General features: G+C 36.6%; 1 protein-coding gene across 11 annotated transcripts in view; it reads right to left on the bottom strand.

Annotated features, from left to right (window-relative positions):
• The window catches only part of DOCK7 (dedicator of cytokinesis 7), a 240,872-nt gene that overhangs the window by 64,872 nt on the left and 151,122 nt on the right, over positions 1-24,878 (bottom strand). For 10 of the 11 annotated variants that reach the window (XM_054484551.2, XM_054484560.2, XM_063654806.1 and 7 more), the window contains 6 exons: positions 22,342-22,482; positions 22,139-22,252; positions 17,987-18,157; positions 15,584-15,723; positions 9,381-9,550; positions 8,251-8,405 (listed from right to left, as the gene is read on the bottom strand). In XM_054484551.2, coding sequence (XP_054340526.1) covers positions 8,251-8,405; positions 9,381-9,550; positions 15,584-15,723; positions 17,987-18,157; positions 22,139-22,252; positions 22,342-22,482 — 891 coding nt within the window. The remainder of the gene's footprint in view (positions 1-8,250; positions 8,406-9,380; positions 9,551-15,583; positions 15,724-17,986; positions 18,158-22,138; positions 22,253-22,341; positions 22,483-24,878) is intronic. The other variant, XM_063654819.1, reaches the window with a different exon arrangement.

Raw genomic sequence — 24,878 nt, 5'->3', positions numbered from 1 at the left:
TGAACAGGCAACCTACAGAATGGGAGAAAAATTTTGCAATCTATCCAGCTGACAAAGGGCTAATATCCAGAATCTACAAAGAACTTAAACAAATTTACAAGAAAAAAACAACCTCATCAAAAGGTGGGCAAAGGATATGAACAGACACTTCTCAAAAGAAGACATTTATGAGGCCAACAAACATATGAAAAAAAGCTCATCATCACTGGTCATTACAGAAATGCAAATCAAAACCACAATGAGATACCATCTCACACCAGTTAGAATGGCGATCATTAAAAAGTCAGGAAACAACAGATGCTGGAGAGGATGTGGAGAAATAGGAGCGCTTTTATACTGTTGGTGGGAGTGTAAATTAGTTCAACCATTGTGGAAGACAGTGTGCTAATTCCTGAAGGATCTAGAACCAGAAATATCATTTGACCCAGCAATTCCATTACTGGGTATATACCCAAAGGATTATAAATCATTCTACTATAAAGACACATGCACCTGTATGTTTACTGTGGCACTATTCACAAGAGCAAAGACTTGGAAACAATCCAAATGCCCATCAATGATAGGCTGGATAAAGAAAATGTGGCACATACACACCATGGAATACTATGCAGCCATAAAAAGGATGAGTTCATGTCCTTTGCAGGGACATGGATGAAGCTGGAAACCATCATTCTCAGCAAACTAACACAGGAAAAGAAAACCAAATACTGCATGTTCTCACTCATAAGTGGGAGTCGAACAACGAGAACACATGAACACAGGAAGGGGAACATCACACACTGGGGCCTGTCGGGGGGTGTAGGGGTAGGGGAGGGACAGCATTAGGAGAAATACCTAATGTAATTGATGGGTTGAGGGGTGCAGCAAACCACCATGGCATGTGTATACCTATGTAACAAACGTGCACATTCTGCACATGTATCCCAGAACTTAAAGTATAATAAAAAAAAAAAGGAAAAAAAATGTTACATATAAACAGCATTTAACTAAACAATCAAAGAAAAATGCATAGGCTGAAAATACATATCAAAAAAGAAAGGATGAAAATTAGTGAGTTAAGCATCTATCTCAAGAAGTTGGAAAAAGAACATGAACGTAAACCCAAAGAAAGCAGAAGATAGTAAATAATAAACATTAAAAAGTGAGGTCAACAGTGCCACCATACTGGTTCTTTATAAAGACTAACAATACATTTCGACTGTCTGGTAAGACTGATAAAGACAAGAAAAGGTACAAAAATCTAGCCATAGAAAAAAGTTTACATCTACTACAGAGGATACAGACATTTAAAAAATTATACAAGGTATTTTTGAATAACTTTATAAATCAAGAAATTTGAATATATTTCTACTAGAATAAAATTTACAAAAATCAGTTGTTAAGAAGACCAGGTGCAGTAGTTCGCACCTGTAATCCCAGCACTTTGGGAGACTGAGGCGGGGGGATCACCTGAGGTCAGGAGTTCAAGTCTAGTCTGGCCAACATAGTGAAATCCTGTCTCTACTAAAAATACAAAAATTAGTCAGGCACAGTGGCAGGTGCCTGTAATTCCAGCTATTCAGGAGGCTGAGGCAGGAGAACGGCTTGAATCCAGGAGGCGGAGGTTGCAGTGGGCCGAGATCATGTCACTGCACTCCAGCCTGGGTGATACAGCGAGACACCATCTCAAAAAATAAAATAAAATAAATAAACAAATAAATACAATCAATGTAAGAAGAAACAAAAAACTTCAATAGTCTCACAGATAATAAATTATAACAGTAATTTTAAAACTTAAAAAAGAAAACACTTCCAGCACAGATGGTTTCATAAGTTCTCCAAATATTCCAGGAAGAAATAATTCTAATCTTAAGTACTTGCAGAGAAGAGAATAAAAGAGAAAACTCCCTACCTCATTTTAATTGGCTAGCCTAACCTTGACTCTAAAACCTGAGAAGAATATAAGAAAGAAAAATTATAAGCAATCTTATGAACATACATATACAAATCCTAACAAAATATTAGCAAATGAAATCCATTAGTACACAATTATGAAGAAGTTGAGTTTAATTCAGGATTTCAATGTTGGTTTAACACTAGAAAATCAATTTAAATAAACAACATTAAAAGACCAAAAGCAAAACAATACAGCCATCTCAATGGATGTGGAAAAAGCATTCGATAACAATTCAACTATTCATAACTAAAAAACAAAATGCTTAGTAAACTAGTAACAGAAAGAAACTTCCACAATAAAGGAAGGTATCTTAAAAAAAACCCAAAACATACAGAACATATGTTTAAGAATGAAATGTTGAAAGTTTTACCTTTAAAGATACAAACATTACCACTTCTATTCAACACTGTACTGGAGGTACTAGCCAGTACAATAAATTATATATATTAAAAAAAACTGACAGGAAGAAACTACATTGTTATTATTCACAAATTATATGACTGTGTGTAGAAAAAAAGAATCTACAAATGTGTTCTTAGTTTCTCACTTTATCATTTATTTTATATTGTGGAAATAAACATCATTGTACAAAAATCAATTATTTTTTTTGATAATGAGTATTTTGTTTCTGTACAAAAATTGATTCTATTTCCATATAAAGCAATCAACATTAGAAAACAGATTTTTTGAAAAAGACACCATTTATAGGAACATTAAAAAATATCAAGCATGAATAATAAATCTACAAAAGATATGCTAGTCCCTCCTTGGTAGAAACTAAAAAAGTTTATGTACTGAAAGACACTAAAGGCAGCCTAAACCATGGGGGGATTTGTGTTCAAAAATTATGAGATTCAATAGTATAATCATAATTCAGTACAATCTTAACTAAAATTTTAACAGGTTTATTGGTTTTTGTTTATTTATTTTGGTGGAAATTTACAAGCTGATTTTCAAATTTATGTAGATATACAAAGGGCCAAAAAGTAGCCAAGAAAAATTTTAAAAATGTATGACTTTCTCTACATGGTACACCATATAGAGGCAGTACTTCAGAGACGTAGGGAAAATATTCTTTTAATAAACGGTGCTGAAATAATCTGGCATAATATGCAATATAAATAAATAAATAAATGAACCTGGACTCCCAACTTATACTGTATATAAAAAAATCTATTTCAGATAGATTTTAATTTTAAAATTAAATGTAAAAGGAAGAACAAAAAAAATTTCGAATGTAACACAGAATACCTTCAAAGTTCTGAAACAGAAAAAAATTCCTTAAATAAGATACAGAAAATATTAGCTGCAAGACTAAATTTAAGTATATTAAAATCAGGCATTCTAGGCTGGGCACGGTGGCTCACGCCTGTAATCCCAGCACTTTGGGAGGCCGAGACGGGCAGATCACGAGGTCAGGAGATCGAGACCATCCTGGCTAACATGGTGAAACCCCATCTCTACTAAAAATACAAAAAATTAGCCGGGCACGGTGGCGGGCACCTATAGTCCCAGCTACTCAGGAGGCTGAGGCAGGAGAATGGTGTGAACCCGGGAGGCGGAGCTTGCAGTGAGCTGAGATTGTGCCACTGCACTCCAGCCTGGGCGACAGAGCAAGACTCTGTCTCCAAGATAAATAAAAAGTAAAATAAAATTAGGCATTCTAACCACCAAATTCACCATTAAATGGGTAAAACAGCAAGCCACAGAGAAGAAATATTTGAACCACTTATAACTGACAATGGACTTGATCTAGAACATACAAAGTCCTAAAAATCATTAAACAAAAGCAAACAACCAAATGGAAAACAAGCAAAGAACTCTAGACACTTCAAAAGAGAGAATCCAAATGGCCATCATACATATGGAAAAGTGCACACCGCATAAATCTTCAGGGAAATAAAAGCTAAAATGAGATTCAACTATAAATGACCAGATTGGCAAAAATTTAAAAATCTGACAATTCTCTAAGTATTGATGAACATGTGAAGGAATGAGAACTCTCATATTGTACGTGTTAAGTATAAATTAAGGTACGCCCTCTGGAAAATAGTTGGCCATTACCTGCTATAGATTAAGATACCCACAGTCTATGACCCAACAAATTCCACTTCTAGAAAATACCCTAAATAAAAGTATATATATGCATGCAGGATATATATATATAAAAGAAAGTCTGCAAAATTGCTATTTGCAATAACCAAGGATCAGAAACCATTCATGCACCTATCAATAGAATGGGCAAATAAACTGATTTATAGTTAGACAATGGAATATCATACTGAAATGAAAATCAGTGAATTACAGCTACATTTCATAACATTAATGAATACTAAAAACACAATATAAAACTAAACTACAGTATTTTGGCAGGGCGTGGTGGCTCATACCTATAATCCCAGCACTTTGGGAGGCTGAGGCAGGTGGATCAACTGAGGTCAGGAGTTTGAGACCAGCCTGGCCAACATGGTGAAACCCCATCTCTACTAAAAATACAAAAATTAGCCAGGCATGATGGCAGTCACCTGTAATCCCAGCTACTCGGGAGACTGAGACAAGAGAATCACTTGAACGTAGGAGGCAGAGGTTGCAGTGAGCCAAGATCGTGCCACTGCACTCCAGCCTACCTGGGCTACAGTGCAGGGCTCCGTCTCAAAAAACCAAACCAAACCAAACAAACAAACAAACAAACAAACAAAAAAATATATATATAAAAAATACTATAAACTATATTATTTTAAAATGCAAACTTAGATGGTAAAACTATCTATCTATCTATACATTTTTTTGAGATAGAGTCTTGCTCTGTTGCCTAGGTTGGAGGGCAGTGGCGTGATCTCGGCTTACTGCAAACTCCACCTCCCAGGTTCAAGTGATTCTCCTGCCTTAGCCTCCTGAGTAGCTAGGATTACAAGCGACCAACACCATGTCTGGCCAATTTTTTTGTATTTTTTAGTAGAGATCAGGTTTTACCATGTTGGCCAGGCTGGTCTCGAACTCCTGACTTCAAGTGATCTGCCCACCTTGGCCTCCCAAAGTGCTGGGATTACAGGCGTGAGCCACCATGCCTGGCCTAGATGGTAAAACTCTAAACAAAATTATGCAATTATATCATTAATCAGGACAGTGAGAGTTTGGTGGGTTGCTGTGGTTGAGAAAGTGCATGCTAAGAATTTCCGGATGGCAGCCAACTTTCTTGTTTTTGACCTGAGTGGTAATTACAAAGCTGTTTATTAACTAATGTTTTAAAACCTCATTCATTTATGTTTTATGTACTTTGTCATATGTAGTATACTTCACAAAAGAAAAGTTAAAAAAAATAAAAAGGTTAATACAATTGAGAACAATGGTCATTCTCAGGGGAGGGAGAGATCAAATTGAGGAAGGCCATTGGTAGCTTCAAAGGTTACCAGGCTGTAATGTCTGATTTCTTAAACTGAGCAGTGGATATGCTGCTGTTTATTTTATTATTACATTTTGTACATGTACTTTATTGTATTATTTTATAAGTAGAATGTCACCAAAAGTGCAATTGATAAAAAAAATTTGATACACTGGAATTCATTAAAAACTTTCATACTTCAAATGACACCATCAAGAAAGTAAAAAGATAATCCATAGGAAGGGAGAAAGTATTTGTAAATCAGATAGCTGATTATTTTACAAATCCAGAATACATAAAGAACTCTTTAAGAAATCTTAAAATAGCAACCTTTTTTTTCTTTTGAGACAGGGTCTTGCTCTGTTGTGCAGGCTGGAGTGCAATGGCACAATCTTGGCTCACTGCAACCTCCACCTCCCAGGCTCAAATGATTCTCCCACCTTAGCCTCCCAGGTAGTTGGGACTACAGTAGGCACATGCCACCATGCCCGACTATTTTTTGTGGTTTTGGATAGAAACAGACTTTTGTCATGTCCCCCAGGCTGGTCTCAAACTCCTGAGCTCAAGCAATCCTCCCACCTCAGTCTCCTAAATTTCTGGAATTACAGGTGTAGGCCACTGTACCTGACCAATGACAAAAGATTTGAATAGACTTTTCTCCAAAGGAGATATACAAAACAATGTGCTAATAAGCACACAAAAAGATGTTCAACATCTGTAGGTTGTTAGGGAAATGCAAATCAAAACTACAATGAAGTTCCAATTTACAATCACTAAAGGTATCCTAATAAAAAAGACAGATAATAACAAGTGTTGATGAGGATTTGGAGAACAGAAATTCTTATTCATTGCTGATGAGAATGAAAAATAGTACAGCCACATTCGGAAAAAAAAGAGTTTAGAAGTCTCTAAAAATGTTAAACATAGAAGTACCATATGATCCAGCAAATTCACTCTTAGGTATCTACCTAAAACAGATGAAAACATACGTGGACACAGACTTGTACATAAATGTTCGTGGCAGCATTATTCCTAACAGCCCCAAAGTGGAAATGATACAGCTGTTCATCAACTGACAAATGGATAAACAAACTTTGGTGTATCAATACAATGGAATACTATTTGGCAATAAAAAAGAAAGAAGTATTGATACATACACAACATGGATGAACCTCAAAAACTTATGCTTAGTGAAAGAATTCAAACACAAAAGATCATATAGTAAATAATTTCATTTATATAAAATGTCCAGAATAGGCAATTATATACAGATAGAAGTAAGTTAGTCACTCTCTAGTGCTGGGGTAGGAGTGACTGCTAATAGGTATAAGGAATCTTTTCGGGGTGTTGGAAATGTTCTAAAATTAGCTTGTGGTGATACCTGCACAACTCCGCAAATATACTAAAAATCATTAAGGTATATACACTCACAATAGGTGAATTTTTTGATATGTAAATAATATCTTAATAAAGCTATAAAATTGTCAAGTAGGGCAGTTTCCTTAAATATTACTGCATTTTTCTGGAAAAAAATGTCATTTAAAACTTTTAGAACTTGATCTTGCTCTATTGGCAATTTGGTTCCTTCCTGCCCCAATCCTTCTGCCTTTAAAAGCGGAAAAGTTCAGGGGCATAGTAAATATCAAGTGTTTTCAAAACATAAAAAAGTATAAATATTCACAGATTAAAAAAATCCTCAAATGACTGAGAATCTTTCTTAGGGCTGATAAAGAATAAAACGGGTTTAAAAAAATAAAGAAATGAACTATTCCAAAGGATTATAAACCATGTTGCTATAAAGACACATGCACACGTATGTTTATTGCGGCACTATTCACAACAGCAAAGACCTGGAATCAACCCAAATGTCCAACAATGATAGACTGGATTAAGAAAATGTGGCACATATACACCATGGAATACTATGCAGCCATAAAAAACGATGAGTTCATGGACGAAGCTGGAAACCATCATTCTCAGCAAACTATTGCAAGGACAGAAAACCAAACACCGCATGCTCTCACTCACAGGTGGGAATTGAACAATGAAAACATTTGGACACAGAAAGGGGAACATCACACACCAGGGCCTGTCATGGGGTGGGGGGAGGGGGGAAGGATAGCATTAGGAGATATACCTACTGTAAATGACGAGTTAATGGGTGCAGCACACCAACATGATGCATGTATACATATGTAACAAACCTGCATGTTATGCACATGTACCCTAGAACTTAAAGTATAATAAAAAATAAAAAAATAAAAATAAAAATACAAAAAAAAAAAAAAAGATTGCTATCTATGACCCAGAAATTACAAGGGTGGCTATACCCTAGAGAAACTCATGCATATGTATACCTGAAAATTTGTATAAGAGTGTTCATAGAAACGTTTGTAATAGTAAAAAACTGGAAACAATCCAAACACCACATGTTCTCACTCACAGGTGGGAACTGAACAATGAGAACACATGGACACAGGAAGGGGAACATCACATACCGGGGCCTGTTGTGGGGTGGGGGGAGCGGGGGGGATAGCATTTGGAGATATACCTAATGTTAAATGACAAGTTACTGGGTGCCTCACACCAACATGGCACATGTATACATATGTAATTAACCTGCACCTTGTGCACATGTACCCTAAAACTTAAAGTAGAAAAAAAAAAAAAGAAAGAAATGAACTATCTATAATGAGGCAATTTTCCAAATTCTGAATGACAGAATACAGGGCTTTTTCCCATAAATCTTGAGGTAATCATTTTTAAAACTGTTTGGTAGAAGACAGTTAATATTCTGGGAACTTTAATGTTCTCATAAATAAAACTGAGCACTTTTGCATCAGCTGATACAATCATCTCATATATTTAAGGGCATATCCTAGTAAATATTTGTCTTTCTAGAAAAAAAATTCTGTAGGAGGATTGTTTTTACCGTTGACGTGAGGAGGAAACTGCCAGGCCTTGTTAGTTGAGGGACCGATGTCCCTGCGATTGCCATGGCAACGGTCTGGCTTATCATACTTCCGCTCTCACTTTCATAATCATCAGTAGCTATACAAATTGGTCTTCCTCGTTGATTGTGAGTTTCTAAAGAAAAATAATCCAAAAAAAAAAATAAAACTGTTTAGCTGAACTAATTCCTTTTCCTATTCTCCACTATTCTTTAAAAGAATAACCTGTTGACATGTTATAGTTATTAGATTTACTTCTTTTAGATAATATTTTAAATATCTTTAACAGTAACTCATTGCTATGGTAATAATTTACAGTTTATAGAGAACATTAACTTGCTAGTCAAAGAAGATAAAAGAATATAAACACTTCTGCCTTCAGGTAAGGAAATTCATTTTAGTGATCAAAATACTAGAAACACTGCTCAACAATCAGTCTCTTAAAGGCAAATAGTTGGTTATCTTTGCAACACCAGCACCTGTCAAAGTTCTTAATACACATTAGATACTCAGGAAATGTTTCTGTTTTACTAAACTGGAAGCTATCGGGCTAATTGCTAGTTTAAATTCCCTCATTTACCCCAAAGAAAATATTGTTGCAAACTAAGTTCTATATTTAAGTAAATTCTAAATATGGAAAGCAAGAGCAATAAAACTCTGTAGGTTCTAGTTTTGAAGAAGTAATACCACTTCAACTTATTAACCTGGTGTTAGCAATAAACATAATTCCTGATATTCAAGTGAATATTCATTTCAATTTTATATATATGAATGAAGTCAAAACTGAGGTGGTAAACATCTGTCAAGTTTTCTTGTATTTTTTCAGATGTATACTGCATGTTCACACCAACATTTCCTAAAATGTAGGTATAGAATTGCTATAAAAATCATTATTTTAAAATTCATCATAAGAACTACTTGAAGCAATCTTATACTGAATTCTCTCACATGGTCAAAGGTTTTCTGGCAATATAGTTAAATATTTATAGTTTACTTTTATCAGTGCACAATTCTTATTTTCCTAAAATAAGATCTTCATCCCTGAGATATTTTCTAACACTTTTAAACATTGAACTTTGCCTTTAAAATTTGTCTTAATTATACTAGGTACCTGTAAAATCATACAGCTGAGGTACAGTTTCCATGATAATACCAATCAAAGGTAGATACAACATGGCCACTCGAGCCTTTATCTGAGGGTCAGAGTACCGCGGGTCTGAGTCGTGACTGGAGAGTAAATTGTGTACCATATTGATGACTTTCTTATGCAATCCAAACAGTCTATTTAAAAAGAAGAAGACAAAGAAGAAAAAGCAGTAAGGCCACAGAGATTAGCTAACATCTTTAAAACAAACAGTAAGTCATGGTATTGAATAAATTTTGTTCAATTTCTTACCTTTGTCATGTATTTGCATGCATTCCGTTCCTATAAAACATTTCTCATTTTAAAATAAATGTATAAAAATGTAAAAAATGTGTAAAATAAGAATTGAAAAGGAAATGCTACACAAATTCACTTAGAAGTAAATCTGAATATTTGTATATTAACTCCTTATTAGTGTATTTGAATATAAAGAAACTAAGACTACTTATAGTTACATTTTGAAGCTAAACAAGGTAAATTTTAAAATGCTGTAAATGTTATTTCACCAAATCAGATCTTTTCACATTTACCAAAAATAAATTATTCCCTTTTTCTGAAAGAAAAATCCCCTACCTAATGGATTATGTAGCCCACAGGCTGGGGTTGCCTTTGACATCTCTATTTAAACTGCACTTCTTTACTAATATACCTCATTTGGGCCCTCACAACTTTTTTAGACTCCCAATCCCCCTCAGTTTCAAATGGGCTAATACACTAACAAGGGTCACTTTCACTTGAACATTTTTGTCTCTTCTTAAGGGGACAGCACTTTAACTATGCAAACCATTCTAATTTAAAATTCATCTACTCCAACTTTAACTGGCCCTTAATGCTGCATCCACTAGCAGTTTCAGATCTCACTCTCTCTCCTTAAGCCTCTTACTGTCAATCACAACAGAAGACCTTACTTCCAACTTAGGAAAGAAGAGCCATTCTGAATTTGTTCTGGCCAGGTCTTTTAACACAATTCCATCTTTATAGCTCACAAATAGTCTTTCCTTCTTGACTCAGAAAAAGTGTACCTTCTCACAGAAAATAATTTCTCCATATGTTCAATGAACCCCATCTTTTTTCAACAGCTTCAATGTCTCCCCTCATTAGGTTCTTCCCTTCTTTCTTCAAATATGCCTTTCCTATCTTGAAAATACATTTTAAAAGTTGAGATTAGAAAACAGGTAGTCTTCTTCCGGAGCCCTTGATTGTATCTGCCATTTTACAAAGCTGTATGTGAAATCTAGATGGAGATTCTTTCTTCCAGCTCTTTAACCATAAAGTATACTTTTAAAGAGGCTTAAAACACATGAAAGCAAACAGCTGAGAGATGGCCACACACTCAGACTACAACAGCCAGAAAGAGTCTGCTTGCACTTGGTGCTTGGCCTGTGAGGTGGCACCACTGGGCCTTGCCTGCACCAGCTCGCTCAGAAACACAACTGCGACAAGATGATCTGCCTCAAGGGTTATGCTCACCTGCACCCCTGTGCCATTAACTGCCGCAAGACGTACAGCCACAAAACATGCTGCGCCCTCAAAAGAAGGTCAAATAAGACACCTCCCCTGGCTCCTCCTTCTCCCACTGGGTGGCCTCCTGCCCAAGCCCCATGGCCCTGGGGCCTCAATAATGTTTCCCTTTTATTGACTAGTGGGTAGAGGGAGGGTCGGTGGAAAGTACACGTTTAAACATTGTCAAGAACCACATCTAGTGAACCTATCTCAGATCTCATTCTCCAGCTCCACTTGACACTTTGTCCATCTTATATATTCTCTTCTCAGGATTTTCTCCGGTAGCACCTTCCCTAGATTCCCCATCATTATTCCCAAGGCTTAGATTCTGGCCAATTGCTTTTCACGTTCTCCTCTTTGACTTTCTGTATCAGCACTAATGATTGCCAAAGGTATTCCTTATCTCTCAGCAGCTACCATACTCATACTTCAATCTATCTAAACTCTACCCACTTGTCTTCATAAAGCCTTTTCATATGCTTACATTGCTCAATCCCATTCAGTTATTAAATATATATTAATACAAGATCTGTAATATCTTATTCTAGATGTTGAAGATAAAACATTCCCCATTTTTAAGAAGCTCACTTTAGCAAGAGAGAAACACAGACACAAAAATAATAATTCTTCAATACTTCAAAGAATTCTTCAATTCTTTATAAATGCTACAATAAAGGAATATAAATCCTCTAATCTTCTAAAGAACCATGTCCTACAAAACTAACATTTAATCATAGTGTACTGTTTTGCAGTCTTAACTTTCTAATTATAATGAAAGTTTCTAAAGAGCAAATCTTTCGTTAATTATACAACATATTATTGCCACTTAAGGAATTATTCTTGATTACGTAGCAAGCATGTGGATTAAAAGACAAACATTCCTCTCAAGGATCTCTCCAAGACAATGCTGCATATAATCTACATACCTCCCAAGACAGTAAAATTTAAAGATGAGATATGAGTTTCTTACAGTTAATCATTCATTCATCAAATTAACATACATTAGCAAGTGTCCACTTTGTGCCAGACATAATACTAAGGCACTGGGAATACAGCACTGAACAAGAAAGACAAGGTGCCTGTTCTCATGCTCTCACATGCTCACATTCTACTGTGAGAGGACAGATCATAAACAAGCAGATTTCAGATAAGTGCCTTGTAGAAACTAAAACGGGGTTACATGGCTAAGAATGATTGTGACAAGGGCAACATGGCTGTTATTTATGAGACAGAGTCTTGCTCTGTTGCCTAGGCTGTGGCGTGATGTTGGCTCACTGTAACCTCCGCCTCCCAGCTTCAAGTGATTCTCATGCCTCAGCCTCCCGAGTAGCTGGGATTAGAGGCAAGCACCACCACGCCCAAGTAATTTTTGTATTTTTAGTAGAGATGGGGTTTTACCATGTTGGCCAGGCTGGTCTCAAACTCCTGACCTCAAGTGATCCACCCACCTCAGCCTCCCAAAGTGCTGAGATTATAGGTGTGAGCCACCATGCCAGGCTTATTTATTTATTTAATTTTCTTGAGACAGGGTCTCACTCTGTCACCCAGGCTGGAATACAGTGGTGTGATCATTGCAGCCTTGACCTCTTAGACTTAAGTGATCCTCCCTCCTCAGCCTCCTGAGTAGCTGGGACTATAGGCATGCACCACCACGTACGGTTAATTAAAAAAATTTTTTTGGTATAGACAGGGTCTCACTATGTTGCCTAGGCTGGTCTTGAACTCCTGGACTCAAGCAATCCTCCTGCCTCAGCCTCGCAAAGTGTTGGGATTACAGGCATGAGCCTCTGTGCCTGGCCAACATGGCTGTAATTTAAGTTAAGTGATCAATGAAAATCTCACTGAGAAGATGCTGTTTGAACAGATACCTGAAGAACCACAAGCAAGAAATGACTATGTGAACATCTGAGGGCTGTTCAACACTGCTTCAAGAGGAGAAAAATCCAAGCGCAAAGGCCTGAAGGTGGGAATGAGCTTGGCGCATTAGAGAAACAGAAAGTAGGCCAGCATGGCTAGATCTTAGTATATGAAGAGGAAGAGAGTGGCAGGAGTAGACAAGAGCCAGATATACAGGGCCTTAAGAACCTATATATGGCAACTATATGCAAGACTATCTTGCAGTCATGAGAGGCTCCAGCCTTAGGATAAAGCTGACACTTCTAGCAGAGGTAAGAAATGTAAAGAACTGGAATCATGATGGTATCAATGAGCTGATGATATTACTGTGCTAAAAACCTATCTTTCTGGGGGTTTATCCGTTCGGAGCCCCCCCTCCCTCTATATCAGGGAGCCGTTTTCTTATTTCTTTCCTCTTTCTTGCCTATTAAACTTTCTGCTCCTTAAAACCAAAAATAATAAATAATAAATAATAAAAATCCTATCTTTCTTCCAATTTTGAAATAGTAAATTTCCTTCCTTTAATAAAGCCAGCTGGAGGAAGAATTTTCTATTTATTGTAACCAAAAACACCTTCATATACCAAGTAAAAATATTGAAAATACAGATTCAAATGAGTGAGCTATACCAGTTATTTTAAAAAGCTAGTAGGTTTAGATAAGTTGTTTTTAGAGTGTTTTTTCCACAAATAACAGATTCTTTTATTTTTTTTTTAATGACATCATAGTCATTTGTCAAATGGCAAAATACAAAAGTGGTGCCAAGTAGGCATAGAAGGCCCAGAGTTTCACCCATTTAGTTTGCCCTCTCTATACTCCAAAGTCTGCACACACTGCTCACCCCAATCTACACAGAAACCCATTAAGCACCTCTTCAGGACCCTACAGTTCTGTTTAGAACACAGGGTGAAAAACTACTTCTTTAAAATAGATTCCAAATTTAGGAAGTTGCCATTATAAAAAACACATGTCTTTCAGTTGCAGATCTGGCCTTTCACAATTTATTCAGTATTGACTATGCCCCTGACATACTGCTAAGAACTTGACATACCTCCTCTTTTATTCATTCAATAAATATATCAGCAGACCCTTGTAAAAACCTATTTAAAGTATCTCTTTTTGTTCTCTGGAGTTCTTGCATGAGGCTAAACTGCATTATAAACTTGTATTATTCCTACTACGAAAAAAAAATTTTAAGCCATTATCACCTAAATGAGTTATGGTCATACTATTAAGATGGACATACCCCATATGGGATGCTGGACCACAACATATCAGCTTTTTTTTTTTTTTTGAGATGAAGTCTTGCTCTGCCACCCAGGATGGAGTGCAGTGGTGTGATCTTGGCTTACTGCAACCTCTGCCTCCCGGATTCAAGCAATTATCATGCTCCAGCCTCCTGAGCAGCTGGGATTACAGACACAAGCCACCATGCATGGCTAATTTTTGTTATTTTTAGTAGAGATGGAGTTTCGTCATGTCAGCCAGGCTGGTCTCGAACTCCTGACCTCAAGTGATCTGACTGCCTTGGCATCCCAAAGTGCTGGGATTACAGGTGTGAGCCACTGCACCTGGCTACATCAAGCTATTTCTATAAATTCAAATCATCAGGTCGGTGCAGTGGCTCACGCCTATAATCCCAGCATGCTGGGAGGCCGAGGCGGGCTGATCACTTGAGGCCAGGAGTTGGGAGACCAGCCTGGCCAACATGGCAAAACCCCATCTCTACTAAAATTACAAAAATTAGCCGGGTGTGGTGGCACTCGCCTGTAGTCCCAACTACTCAGAAGGCTGAGGCAGAAGAATTGCTTGAGCCTGGGAGGCAGAGGTTACAGCGGGCTGAAATCATGCCACTGTTGTCCACCCTGGATGAGGGTGACAGAGTGAGATCTATTTTCAAAAAAAACAAAACAAACAAACAAACAAAAATCACATCATCAGACAATATACTTTTCTAACTACATCAATTTCCAAACATCCTTTAAAAATGTACACAACTTTGGAAGTTTTTAAAACCTAAAGATATTTGTTTATAGGGCAATTTTTGAAATAAAATGCCACATAGTATGATGGCAAATTATAAATTTTTGGCCAGGCGCAGTGGCTCACACCTGTAATCCCAGCACTTTGGGAGGCTGAGGTGATGATCACCTGAGGTCAGGAGTTTGAGACCAGCCTGGACAACATGGTGAAACCCCATCTCTACTACAAAAAGAAAAAAATTAGCTGGGTGTGGGGATGTGTGCTTGTAGTCCCAGCTTTGGGAGGCTGAGGCAGGAGAATCGCTTGAACCCAGAAGGCAGAGGTTGTAGTGAGCTGAGATCCTGCCACTGCACTCCAGTCTGGGTGACAGAGCAAGACTGCCTCAAACAAACAAACAAAAAAAGATAAATTTTCCTGACAAGGAATCAAATAAAAGACCATTTTCCTCAAATGACAAGCATTTACTTTATATCAACAAATCCATCTACTAATATGCATAATTTATTTTATAAACTATTAAGAAGAAAAAAAAGGCTACTAAATGAATCATGATACGCCACCAATTTTAAGACAAATCCCAAATTCAGAGGTGACAAAATATGAGAAAAAGTCTTTCATAAAATTGATTAAACAGATAAATAACATTAAGTGAGAAACTTAGTGAAGAGGGAAGTAGAAAAAGAGTGTGAAAGATTATTCTCCTAATCCTCAGGAAATGTGAGTGGAATACTTCTGTCCACTGTTCAAAATCAAACTCGTATTCTACAAGGTAAAAACTGGTCTACTCACCCTTCAGCATCAGGGTCTAAAATGACAGCCAGCTCTGTTAACACAAGTCCTGCCAAATAATGTTGTTGGCGGAAAGGCACGGACAATTCAAACATATTTGCAATCTTTTGGTCTTGTACATTCGTAGAAAATCCAGAACTCTGTTGGAGAGTGAGGCAGAACAAGACTATAACAGCAGTGCAACAAAACATCCTACAGACAGAGCAATATAAGAAATGAAATACTTTTTCCTAGGGTAGTTTATTTTATATTACTAACACTGAAGACAAAGCAACTTTTCAGACTTTTGGGACAGGAAACTATGATGAGATTGCTTTATTAAGTTAATTACTTTATTATAGAAATTAATCATTGAAAATTTAATTATTTTACATTTCTTTTTTCACATATACTTTCCTACATATTTTCCCCTTTATTCTCTTAGCCACTTTTCAATATCACAGTCTGATGGAAAAAAGAAGCAACTAAATCCAAATGACATAGTTGCACTTACCCCAAAGTACAAGAGAAATATTCATAGTCAAGGCTATTGGTTTCCAGAGAAATTCAAAACACCAGTACAATTGTTTTTCACAGAATATACTATCTCTGGAAAATTACCATCATTTTGTTGTCTACTGAGTTTTTTTTTAACGTCTTAATACTTCAAAATATTATAGCATTCTCCAAGATACAGTCCATATTGAGGACTCACGTGATGTTTCTTAGTGCAACAATAGATTTTACATTTCTCTATGGCGAAATCGTCTCCTAATAAGAATATAAAACTCTTCTTAGCCTTTCAAAAAAGAGTGATGTCTCTGTTATCTGAAAGAATCTGAAAATTATGTAGCTAGCTGAGAAAGTGGGCAACAAGGTAACAGAAGAAATTCTATGAGCATTTCCTGGCTGAAAGAGATGTTCGGTAAGGAATTAGATATAAACAAATATGTTTCCTTAAGGGTGTTAGCAACCATATTTATGATTAATCTGTCTTTGTGTAGCTACATCTTTGGCGGAGGATGGGGAAAGAAAGAAAAAGGCCAGCCTCATCCATTAGATTAAGGACACGCTAGCCAGACTGAAGAGTTTGTGGAAAAATAGGCTGATCCAGAAGATTTTTTTACAAAGATAAACTGAAAAGTTGTGGGTACTCTTTGATGTTTTCTAGTCTTTCTAGCTGAAGTTTAAATTTTGTTTTTTAAATCACGGATATGAGATATCACCTACAGAATCCTATTCAGGAATTAAATATATTGAAAACAAAATTAAGAAGTCTTAACTTTCACTTTAGAAATTAAGGGCTTAAAAAAAGTAGCCTCCTTGCCTCAGGAATAATACAGTAGAAAGAGTATTGCACTGGACAAAGGAAAATATAGGCTTCTCTGATGCTAAAACCACAAAATCTCTTAATCTCAATTTATAAAAGAGGACATACATATTAACTGCTACAAAAACACGTTTTCATCTACAGAGAACCTACTAGCTGTTCAAGTCAAGTGCCACCCACTCAAAAACCCATCAATTTTCATCTAGTTTCCTTTGGGGTTTCTGGATACAAGAGAGTTAAGCAGGGCTTTGTCATGCCTCCACTGCAGTTTGACTTCTTTCTCTGTTCAATTATGCTTCATCCCCCACTTCCTTTCACAGGTATTGATCTCTAAAACACATCTTGCATTTGAAACTCATTCTTGGTGTCTGCTTCAAGAGAACTCAATTTGTGAAAACATCTAAATTAGTGAGTTTATTTAGGTGAATTCATTCACATGTGCATTAAGTCTATGAAAGGAATATAAAACAGTGGTTAAGAACTTGGGCTTGGCCGGGAGCGGTGGCTCATGCCTGTAATCCCAGTACTTTTGAGAGGCCGAGGCTGGCGGATCAAGAGGTCAAGAGATCGAGACCATCCTGGACAACCAATATGGTGAAACCCCGTCTCTACTAAAAATACAAAAATTAGCTGGGCATAGTGGCGCACACCTGTAGTCCCAGCTACTGGGGAGGCTGAGGCAGGAGAATCACTTGAATCCCAGAGGCGGAGGTTGCAGTGAGCCGAGATCGCGCCACTGCACTCCAGCCTGGGAGAAACGGCAAGACTCCCTCTCAAAAAAAACAAACAAACAAATAAACAAACAAAAAAAAAGAATTTGAGCTCTAGAATAAAGCCTTGGTTCAAAGCCTGGCTCTGCCACTTTTTACTCAGTGACCTTTCTGTGTTTCTGTTTTTCTAATCTGCAAAATGGGTATAACAGAACTTGCCTTCTTAGAGTTATTCTGAGGATTAAATGACTTAATACTTACAAAGCACTCAGAACTGAGCCTATCATACAGCTGTTATTCAATAAGTGTTATTTTTTCCATTGTTTAAAATTATTCTTCACAAAAGTGACTTTAAATATATGTATATTCACACGATTTGCATACCTGAGATGTTGCAGAAGAAACAGAAGGTGATGGAGATGCAGGTGGAGTAAGTAAGCTGCAGGGTAAGTTTAATGTAACATAGTGCTCATGACTGCAGATGATTCGTAGAAAATCCAGCCTCAAGGACACCAGAACACTCGGATTCGGTAATGAGTAAAGCTTTGAAGACACCTTGTAAGCAATGCATAAGTAAGAATCTATTATTTCTTTAATACTAATACCAGAATGGCCAATTAGAATTAAAGAGGTAGTACTTGGTATCCAGTTTGGGTTTTGTGGCTTAAGTAACAGTATCACCTTTTTCCAGAGTTACCGATAAAATTAAAAATTTTAAACTATAAGGTTTACTGTATAAACATATTTGACTAACCTACAAGCCACATTCTTGTATTTCCAATATAGCATCAATATTTCTACTTCTCATAAAACAGGGAAAACGTATATCACCAAAATAACTTCATATTACTTCCTTCTTAAAAGAAATTATCAATTCTTTTTTTTTTTTTTCTTTTATTATTATTTATTATTATTAAACTTTAGGTTTTATGGTACATGTGCGCAATGTGCAGGTAAGTTACATATGTATACATGTGCCATGCTGGTGCGCTGCACCCACCAACTCGTCATCTAGCATTAGGTATATCTCCCAGTGCTATCCCTCCCCCCTCCCCCCACCCCACAACAGTCCCCGAAGTGTGATGTTCCCCTTCCTGTGTCCATGTGTTCTCATTGTTCAATTCCCACCTATGAGTGAGAATATGCAGTGTTTGGTTTTTTGTTCTTGCGATAGTTTACTGAGAATGATGATATCCAATTTCATCCATGTCCCTACAAAGGACGTGAACTCATCATTTTTTATGGCTGCATAGTATTCCATGGTGTATATGTGCCACATTTTCTTAATCCAGTGTATCATTGTTGGACATTTGGGTTGGTTCCAAGTCTTTGCTATTGTGAATAATGCCGCAATAAACATACGTGTGCATGTGTCTTTATAGCAGCATGATTCATAGTCCTTTGGGTATATACCCAGTAATGGGATGGCTGGGTCGAATGGAATTTCTAGTTCTAGATCCCTGAGGAATCGCCACACTGACTTCCACAAGGGTTGAATTAGTTTACAGTCCCACCAACAGTGTAAAAGTGTTCCTATTTCTCCACATCCTCTCCAGCACCTGTTGTTTCCTGACTTTTTAATGATTGCCATTCTAACTGGTGTGAGATGGTATCTCATTGTGGTTTTGATTTGCATTTCTCTGATGGCCAGTGATGGTGAGCATTTTTTCATGTGTTTTTTGGCTGCATAAATGTCTTCTTTTGAGAAGTGTCTCTTCATGTCCTTCGCCCACTTTTTGATGGGGTTGTTTGTTTTTTTCTTGTAAATTTGTTGGAGTTCATTGTAGATTCTGGATATTAGCCCTTTGTCAGATGAGTAGGTTGCGAAAATTTTCTCCCATTTTGTAGGTTGCCTGTTCACTCTGATGGTAGTTTCTTTTGCTGTGCAGAAGCTCTTTAGTTTAATTAGATCCCATTTGTCAATTTTGGCTTTTGTTGCCATTGCTTTTGGTGTTTTAGACATGAAGTCCTTGCCCATGCCTATGTCCTGAATGGTAATGCCTAGGTTTTCTTCTAGGGTTTTTATGGTTTTAGGTCTAACATTTAAGTCTTTAATCCATCTTGAATTGATTTTTGTATAAGGTGTAAGGAAGGGATCCAGTTTCAGCTTTCTACATATGGCTAGCCAGTTTTCCCAGCACCATTTATTAAATAGGGAATCCTTTCCCCATTTCTTGTTTTTGTCAGGTTTGTCAAAGATCAAATACTTGTAGATATGTGGCATTATTTCTGACGGCTCTGTTCTGTTCCATTGATCTATATCTCTGTTTTGGTACCAGTACCATGCTGTTTTGGTTACTGTAGCCTTGTAGTATAGTTTGAAGTCAGGTAGTGTGATGCCTCCAGCTTTGTTCTTTTGGCTTAGGATTGACTTGGTGATGCGGGCTCTTTTTTGGTTCCATATGAACTTTAAAGTAGTTTTTTCCAATTCTGTGAAGAAAGTCATTGGTAGCTTGATGGGGATGGCATTGAATCTGTAAATTACCTTGGGAAGGATGGCCATTTTCACGATATTGATTCTTCCTACCCATGAGCATGGAATGTTCTTCCATTTGTTTGTATCCTCTTTTATTTCCTTGAGCAGTGGTTTGTAGTTCTCCTTGAAGAGGTCTTTCACATCCCTTGTAAGTTGGATTCCTAGGTATTTTATTCTCTTTGAAGCAATTGTGAATGGGAGTTCACTGATGATTTGGCTCTCTGTTTGTCTGTTATTGGTGTATAAGAATGCTTGTGATTTTTGCACATTGATTTTGTATCCTGAGACTTTGCTGAAGTTGCTTATCAGCTTAAGGAGATTTTAGACCAATATCCTTGATGAACATTGATGCAAAAATCCTCAATAAAATACTGGCAAACAGAATCCAGCAGCACATCAAAAAGCTTATCCACCATGATCAAGTGGGCTTCATCCCTGGGATGCAAGGCTGGTTCAATATACGCAAATCAATAAATGTAATCCAGCATATAAACAGAACCACAGACAAAAACCACATGATTATCTCAATAGATGCAGAAAAGGCCTTTGACAAAATTCAACAACCCTTCATGCTAAAAACTCTCAATAAATTAGGAATTGATGGGACGTATCTCAAAATAATAAGAGCTATTTATGACAAACCCACAGCCAATATCATACTGAATGGGCAAAAACTGGAAGCATTCCCTTTGAAAACTGGCACAAGACAGGGATGCCCTCTCTCACCACTTCTATTCAACATAGTGTTGGAAGTTCTGGCCAGGGCAATTAGGCAGGAGAAGGAAATAAAGGGTATTCAATTAGGAAAAGAGGAAGTCAAATTGTCCCTGTTTGCAGATGACATGATAGTATATCTAGAAAACCCCATTGTCTCAGCCCAAAATCTCCTTAAGAAATTATCAATTCTTTTTAGAGCAGTTTGTGCTTACCTGTATTTATAATTTGTCTGTTTTCTCAGCAACATCATAAGCTACTTGAGGAGACATACTATAAACTGATTTAATAGCTTTAGTGTCCCTACAGCTTAGCTCAATGTTTGACAAATATAGGAGATCAATGCTTAAAGAATAAAGACAGGATAAGTTCTGGTAGCAATAGTACATAAAGTTTTGGGGGAAAGGTAAAAATGATACATATCGTGTTGCAAGTATTTCCATGTGGGTGAGTGCCCATGCATAGTTTTAAATTTTCTATTAGAAGAAATAAACAATAAAGACATCCAATAGAATATTCAAAATTCTAAATATTAGACTGCCAAATAGAATTCTGGACTATTAGTTCCCCAAAACTAATCTGTAGACCAGTTGTGAGGTGCTTCACAAGCACTGTGTGCTCCTCACCCCCACCAGCATAAGTTTGAACTTCTCAGTAAATCTGGGATGGGACTCAGAAATATGTATATTTTTAAAGCTCCTTTAAAAGGTAATTCTGAAAGGCTTATACAGTTTACTACCAAAGTGGCCCAGCAGAACCAATAACTAATGTTTTTTAGAAGGCAGACTTCACTAATCAGTTGATAAAATTTTTAAAACAAAATCAGCTATGTGTGGAAAAGTTCCAGGATGCTTTTAATTTCGTAAAGTCAAGATAATGAACAACATTTGGCAAATGGGTAAACATTTGTCCATAATTCCAAACTCTACAATGTCCAGGGCTGGATTAGGAGGAATACCCAGCAAAATGCAGTTGCTTTAAAAATCACTCAAGATACAAAAGTCCACTCGGTACAAATGCTCCACTTGCATGACATCTTGAGACTGCTTTACATTACTACTGACTTGATGGTATGATCCAGAATGAGAAGTAAAGAGTCATGAGTAGGCCAGTATAACTCAAGGAAATACTGGCTGTACTGATAACAGCTTGCCACAGTCCTTGTGTCCTGATAAAATAAGTGTAACTTACTTTCGCCTTGCTAATAAAAATATGTTACTTTGGCTACTTTTTGTTTTAACATCAGTATATAAATGTGCTCTCAAGGTCTCTTAGCTCTAACTTTGAAAAGAACTAACATAGTATTTAAATTATTTGATTACTAATTATTCCTAACTATGTATTACCTGTTTATAGCAGGACTTTATAAGGCTAAAAACAAATCCTCTGTCCATAACAGACAACAGATCATTGAGAAAGAATGCAAGGCTTGTATTGAGTCTCTCAACCATTTCTGTGTCCTGTGAAACAGAACATAAAACAAAAATTAAAGTATGATAGCTTAATCTGAGCTTGAAAGAGAGATAAGTGGGGAAAAAGTTATGACTACCTTCTGAAATCGTGAAACTATATCACTAGCAATCGTGCTGACAAGAGCTGCAATGTCATCCATGAAACGTTCTGGAAAACGACTTTTCCTTGGAGCATCAAGTTTATCATTAAAGTATAAATGGTGCACCATGCTCTTTACCTGAAAAAAATATATGAATTATTAACTTCCTATGAATATATTTAACAATTACAACAACTCTAAATACTTGGACTACTTTTAAAATGTGGCATGTAATTTAATAGATGACTGAAATATTTTTAGCTTCTCAAATACTTTTTAAAGTTCCCTACGATGTTTTGTATTTGCTTAAAAAAAAAAAAAACACCATATTACCTTCAGAAAATTATGCTGGCTAACAATAGGACAAAAAAATTCTGTGTATGTCAACAAAACAAAATTTCAACCTTTAAATTTTTTTTTTTTTTAAATAAAGAAACAGGGTCTCACTCTGTCACACAGGCTGGAGTACAGTGGCATGATCACAGCTCATTGCAGCCTCCAACTCCTGGGCTCAGGTGATTTGCCTGCCTCAGCCTCCTGAGTAGCTAGGACTACAGGTGCACACTACCATGCCCAGCTAATTTTAAAAATTTCATAGAGACAGGGTCTGGCTATGTTGCCCAGCCTGGTCTCAAACTCTTGGCCTCAAGTGTTTCTTCTGCCTTGGCCTCTCAAAATGTTGGGATTACAGGCATGTAATCTATCACATCCAGCCAAAAAAAGTTTAATTAAATTTTTCCAAGACTCAATAATTTTGCCATTCCAAACCTCCCAAATTCTAAGCTTTGAAAGGTTAGAAACCCTGTCTTCACTATAGCGTACTCAGTAGCTAATACACAGATGATGGCATATAGTGGGAATACAATAAATATGAGTACTATATTGTATTGTATTTGTATTGAATATTGTGCAGATTCTTTATTATAACACTGTGGTAATGGTAACAAAGAATTTTAAACTTTAAATTCAGGGAAATTGAAGCTAAAGTCCTAAACTTAATATAGAGCACAGCCAAGTTTTAAATTGCAGTCTTTTGACTATTTTGTATTTTAGAAACCTGAACATATACGTAAGACTACTAAAAAACAGTGAAAATTACAATTTTTACCTTACAAGAGAAGCAGAGATGTACACAAATTACGAATTTAAGGTTTATTTTCTAGGAAAAAAATGAGTTGCCACTTATATATAGTCCCTGATTTATTTTTTCTGTAGATTATTAAATCTCTAGAAGAAATGTTTTCTTACCCATAATATAGGTAACATTCAATGCTGAGGACCACCCTATGACATACTCTGGAAGATCCTTTTCTCTTTTTTCTTGTTTTGTTTTATTTTTTTTACATACTTCTTTTTTGGAATAAAAAGTTTCAGTGATTTCAGCTTTATAGAGGCTGAAGACGAAGGTGAAGAAGACGGCCCAAGTGCTGAAATGCCTGAGTTTTAATTACAGTCCTGCTACCTACAAGCTGTGCATACTAAGACAAGTTACTTAACTTCTCTGTGCCTTAGTAATACCTAGGCCACAGGGCAGTACTAGCATATTGTGCCCATCTGATAAATGTTTGTTGCCTTTGTTTACATATGTGTGTGTTTACATATACAAGTTTATATGTACAGGTGACCCTTGAACAGCGTGGGTTTGAACTGCATGAGTCCACTTATATGTGGGTTTTCTCCCACCTCTGCCACTCCTGAGATAGCAAAACCAACCCCTCCTCTTCAGCCTATTCAATGTGAAGACAATGAGGATGGAGACATTTATGATGATCCACTTCCAATTAATGAAGAGAAAATATATTTTAACTTCCTTATAATTTTCTTAATTACATTTTCTTTTCACTAGCTTATTCTAAGAACACAGTATATAATACGAATAACATACAAAATATGATTATGTTACCAGTAAGGCATCTGGTCAGCAGTAGGCTATTAGTAGTTAAGTTTTAGGTGAGTCAGAAGTTATATGCAGATTTTGACTGTGTGGGGGAGTCGGTTCCCCTAAACCCCATGTTGTTCAACAGTCAACTGTTCATATATATGTATTTATTAATTAAAATATTAATTCACTCATTTTAAAAGTATCACTTATTTGATTAAGCAAAAAGTACTTAAAAAAATTTAAAGAGACAGGATCTTGCTCTGTAATCCATGCGGAGTGCAGTGGTGATCACAGCTGACTGCAGCCTTGAACTTCTGGGCTCAAGCAAGCCTCCCTCCTCAGCCTTCCCAAGTAGATGGAACTACAGGTTTGTGCCACCAGGTTTAGCTAATTTAAAAAATTTTTTTTTTTGGTAGATATGGGCTCTTGCTATGTTGCCCAGGCTGGTCTCAAACTCCTGATCTCAAGTGATCCTCCTGCCTCGGCCTTCTAAAGTGCTGAGATTACAGGTGTGAGCCACTGCACCCAGCCAGTACTGTTGTTTTTTTATTGATTGTAACTGGCACTTCCCTAAGAGTTTACTAGCCATAATAATAGCAGTGGGTATCTATAAAGCTCTTTCTATCTTTGGTATAAAATCTACAATACTGTC

This window comes from Pongo pygmaeus, chromosome 1 (genome assembly GCF_028885625.2).
Source record: "Pongo pygmaeus isolate AG05252 chromosome 1, NHGRI_mPonPyg2-v2.0_pri, whole genome shotgun sequence".
In the NCBI taxonomy this organism is placed as follows: domain Eukaryota; kingdom Metazoa; phylum Chordata; class Mammalia; order Primates; family Hominidae; genus Pongo; species Pongo pygmaeus.
This window is presented reverse-complemented; position numbering and strand designations above follow the sequence as displayed.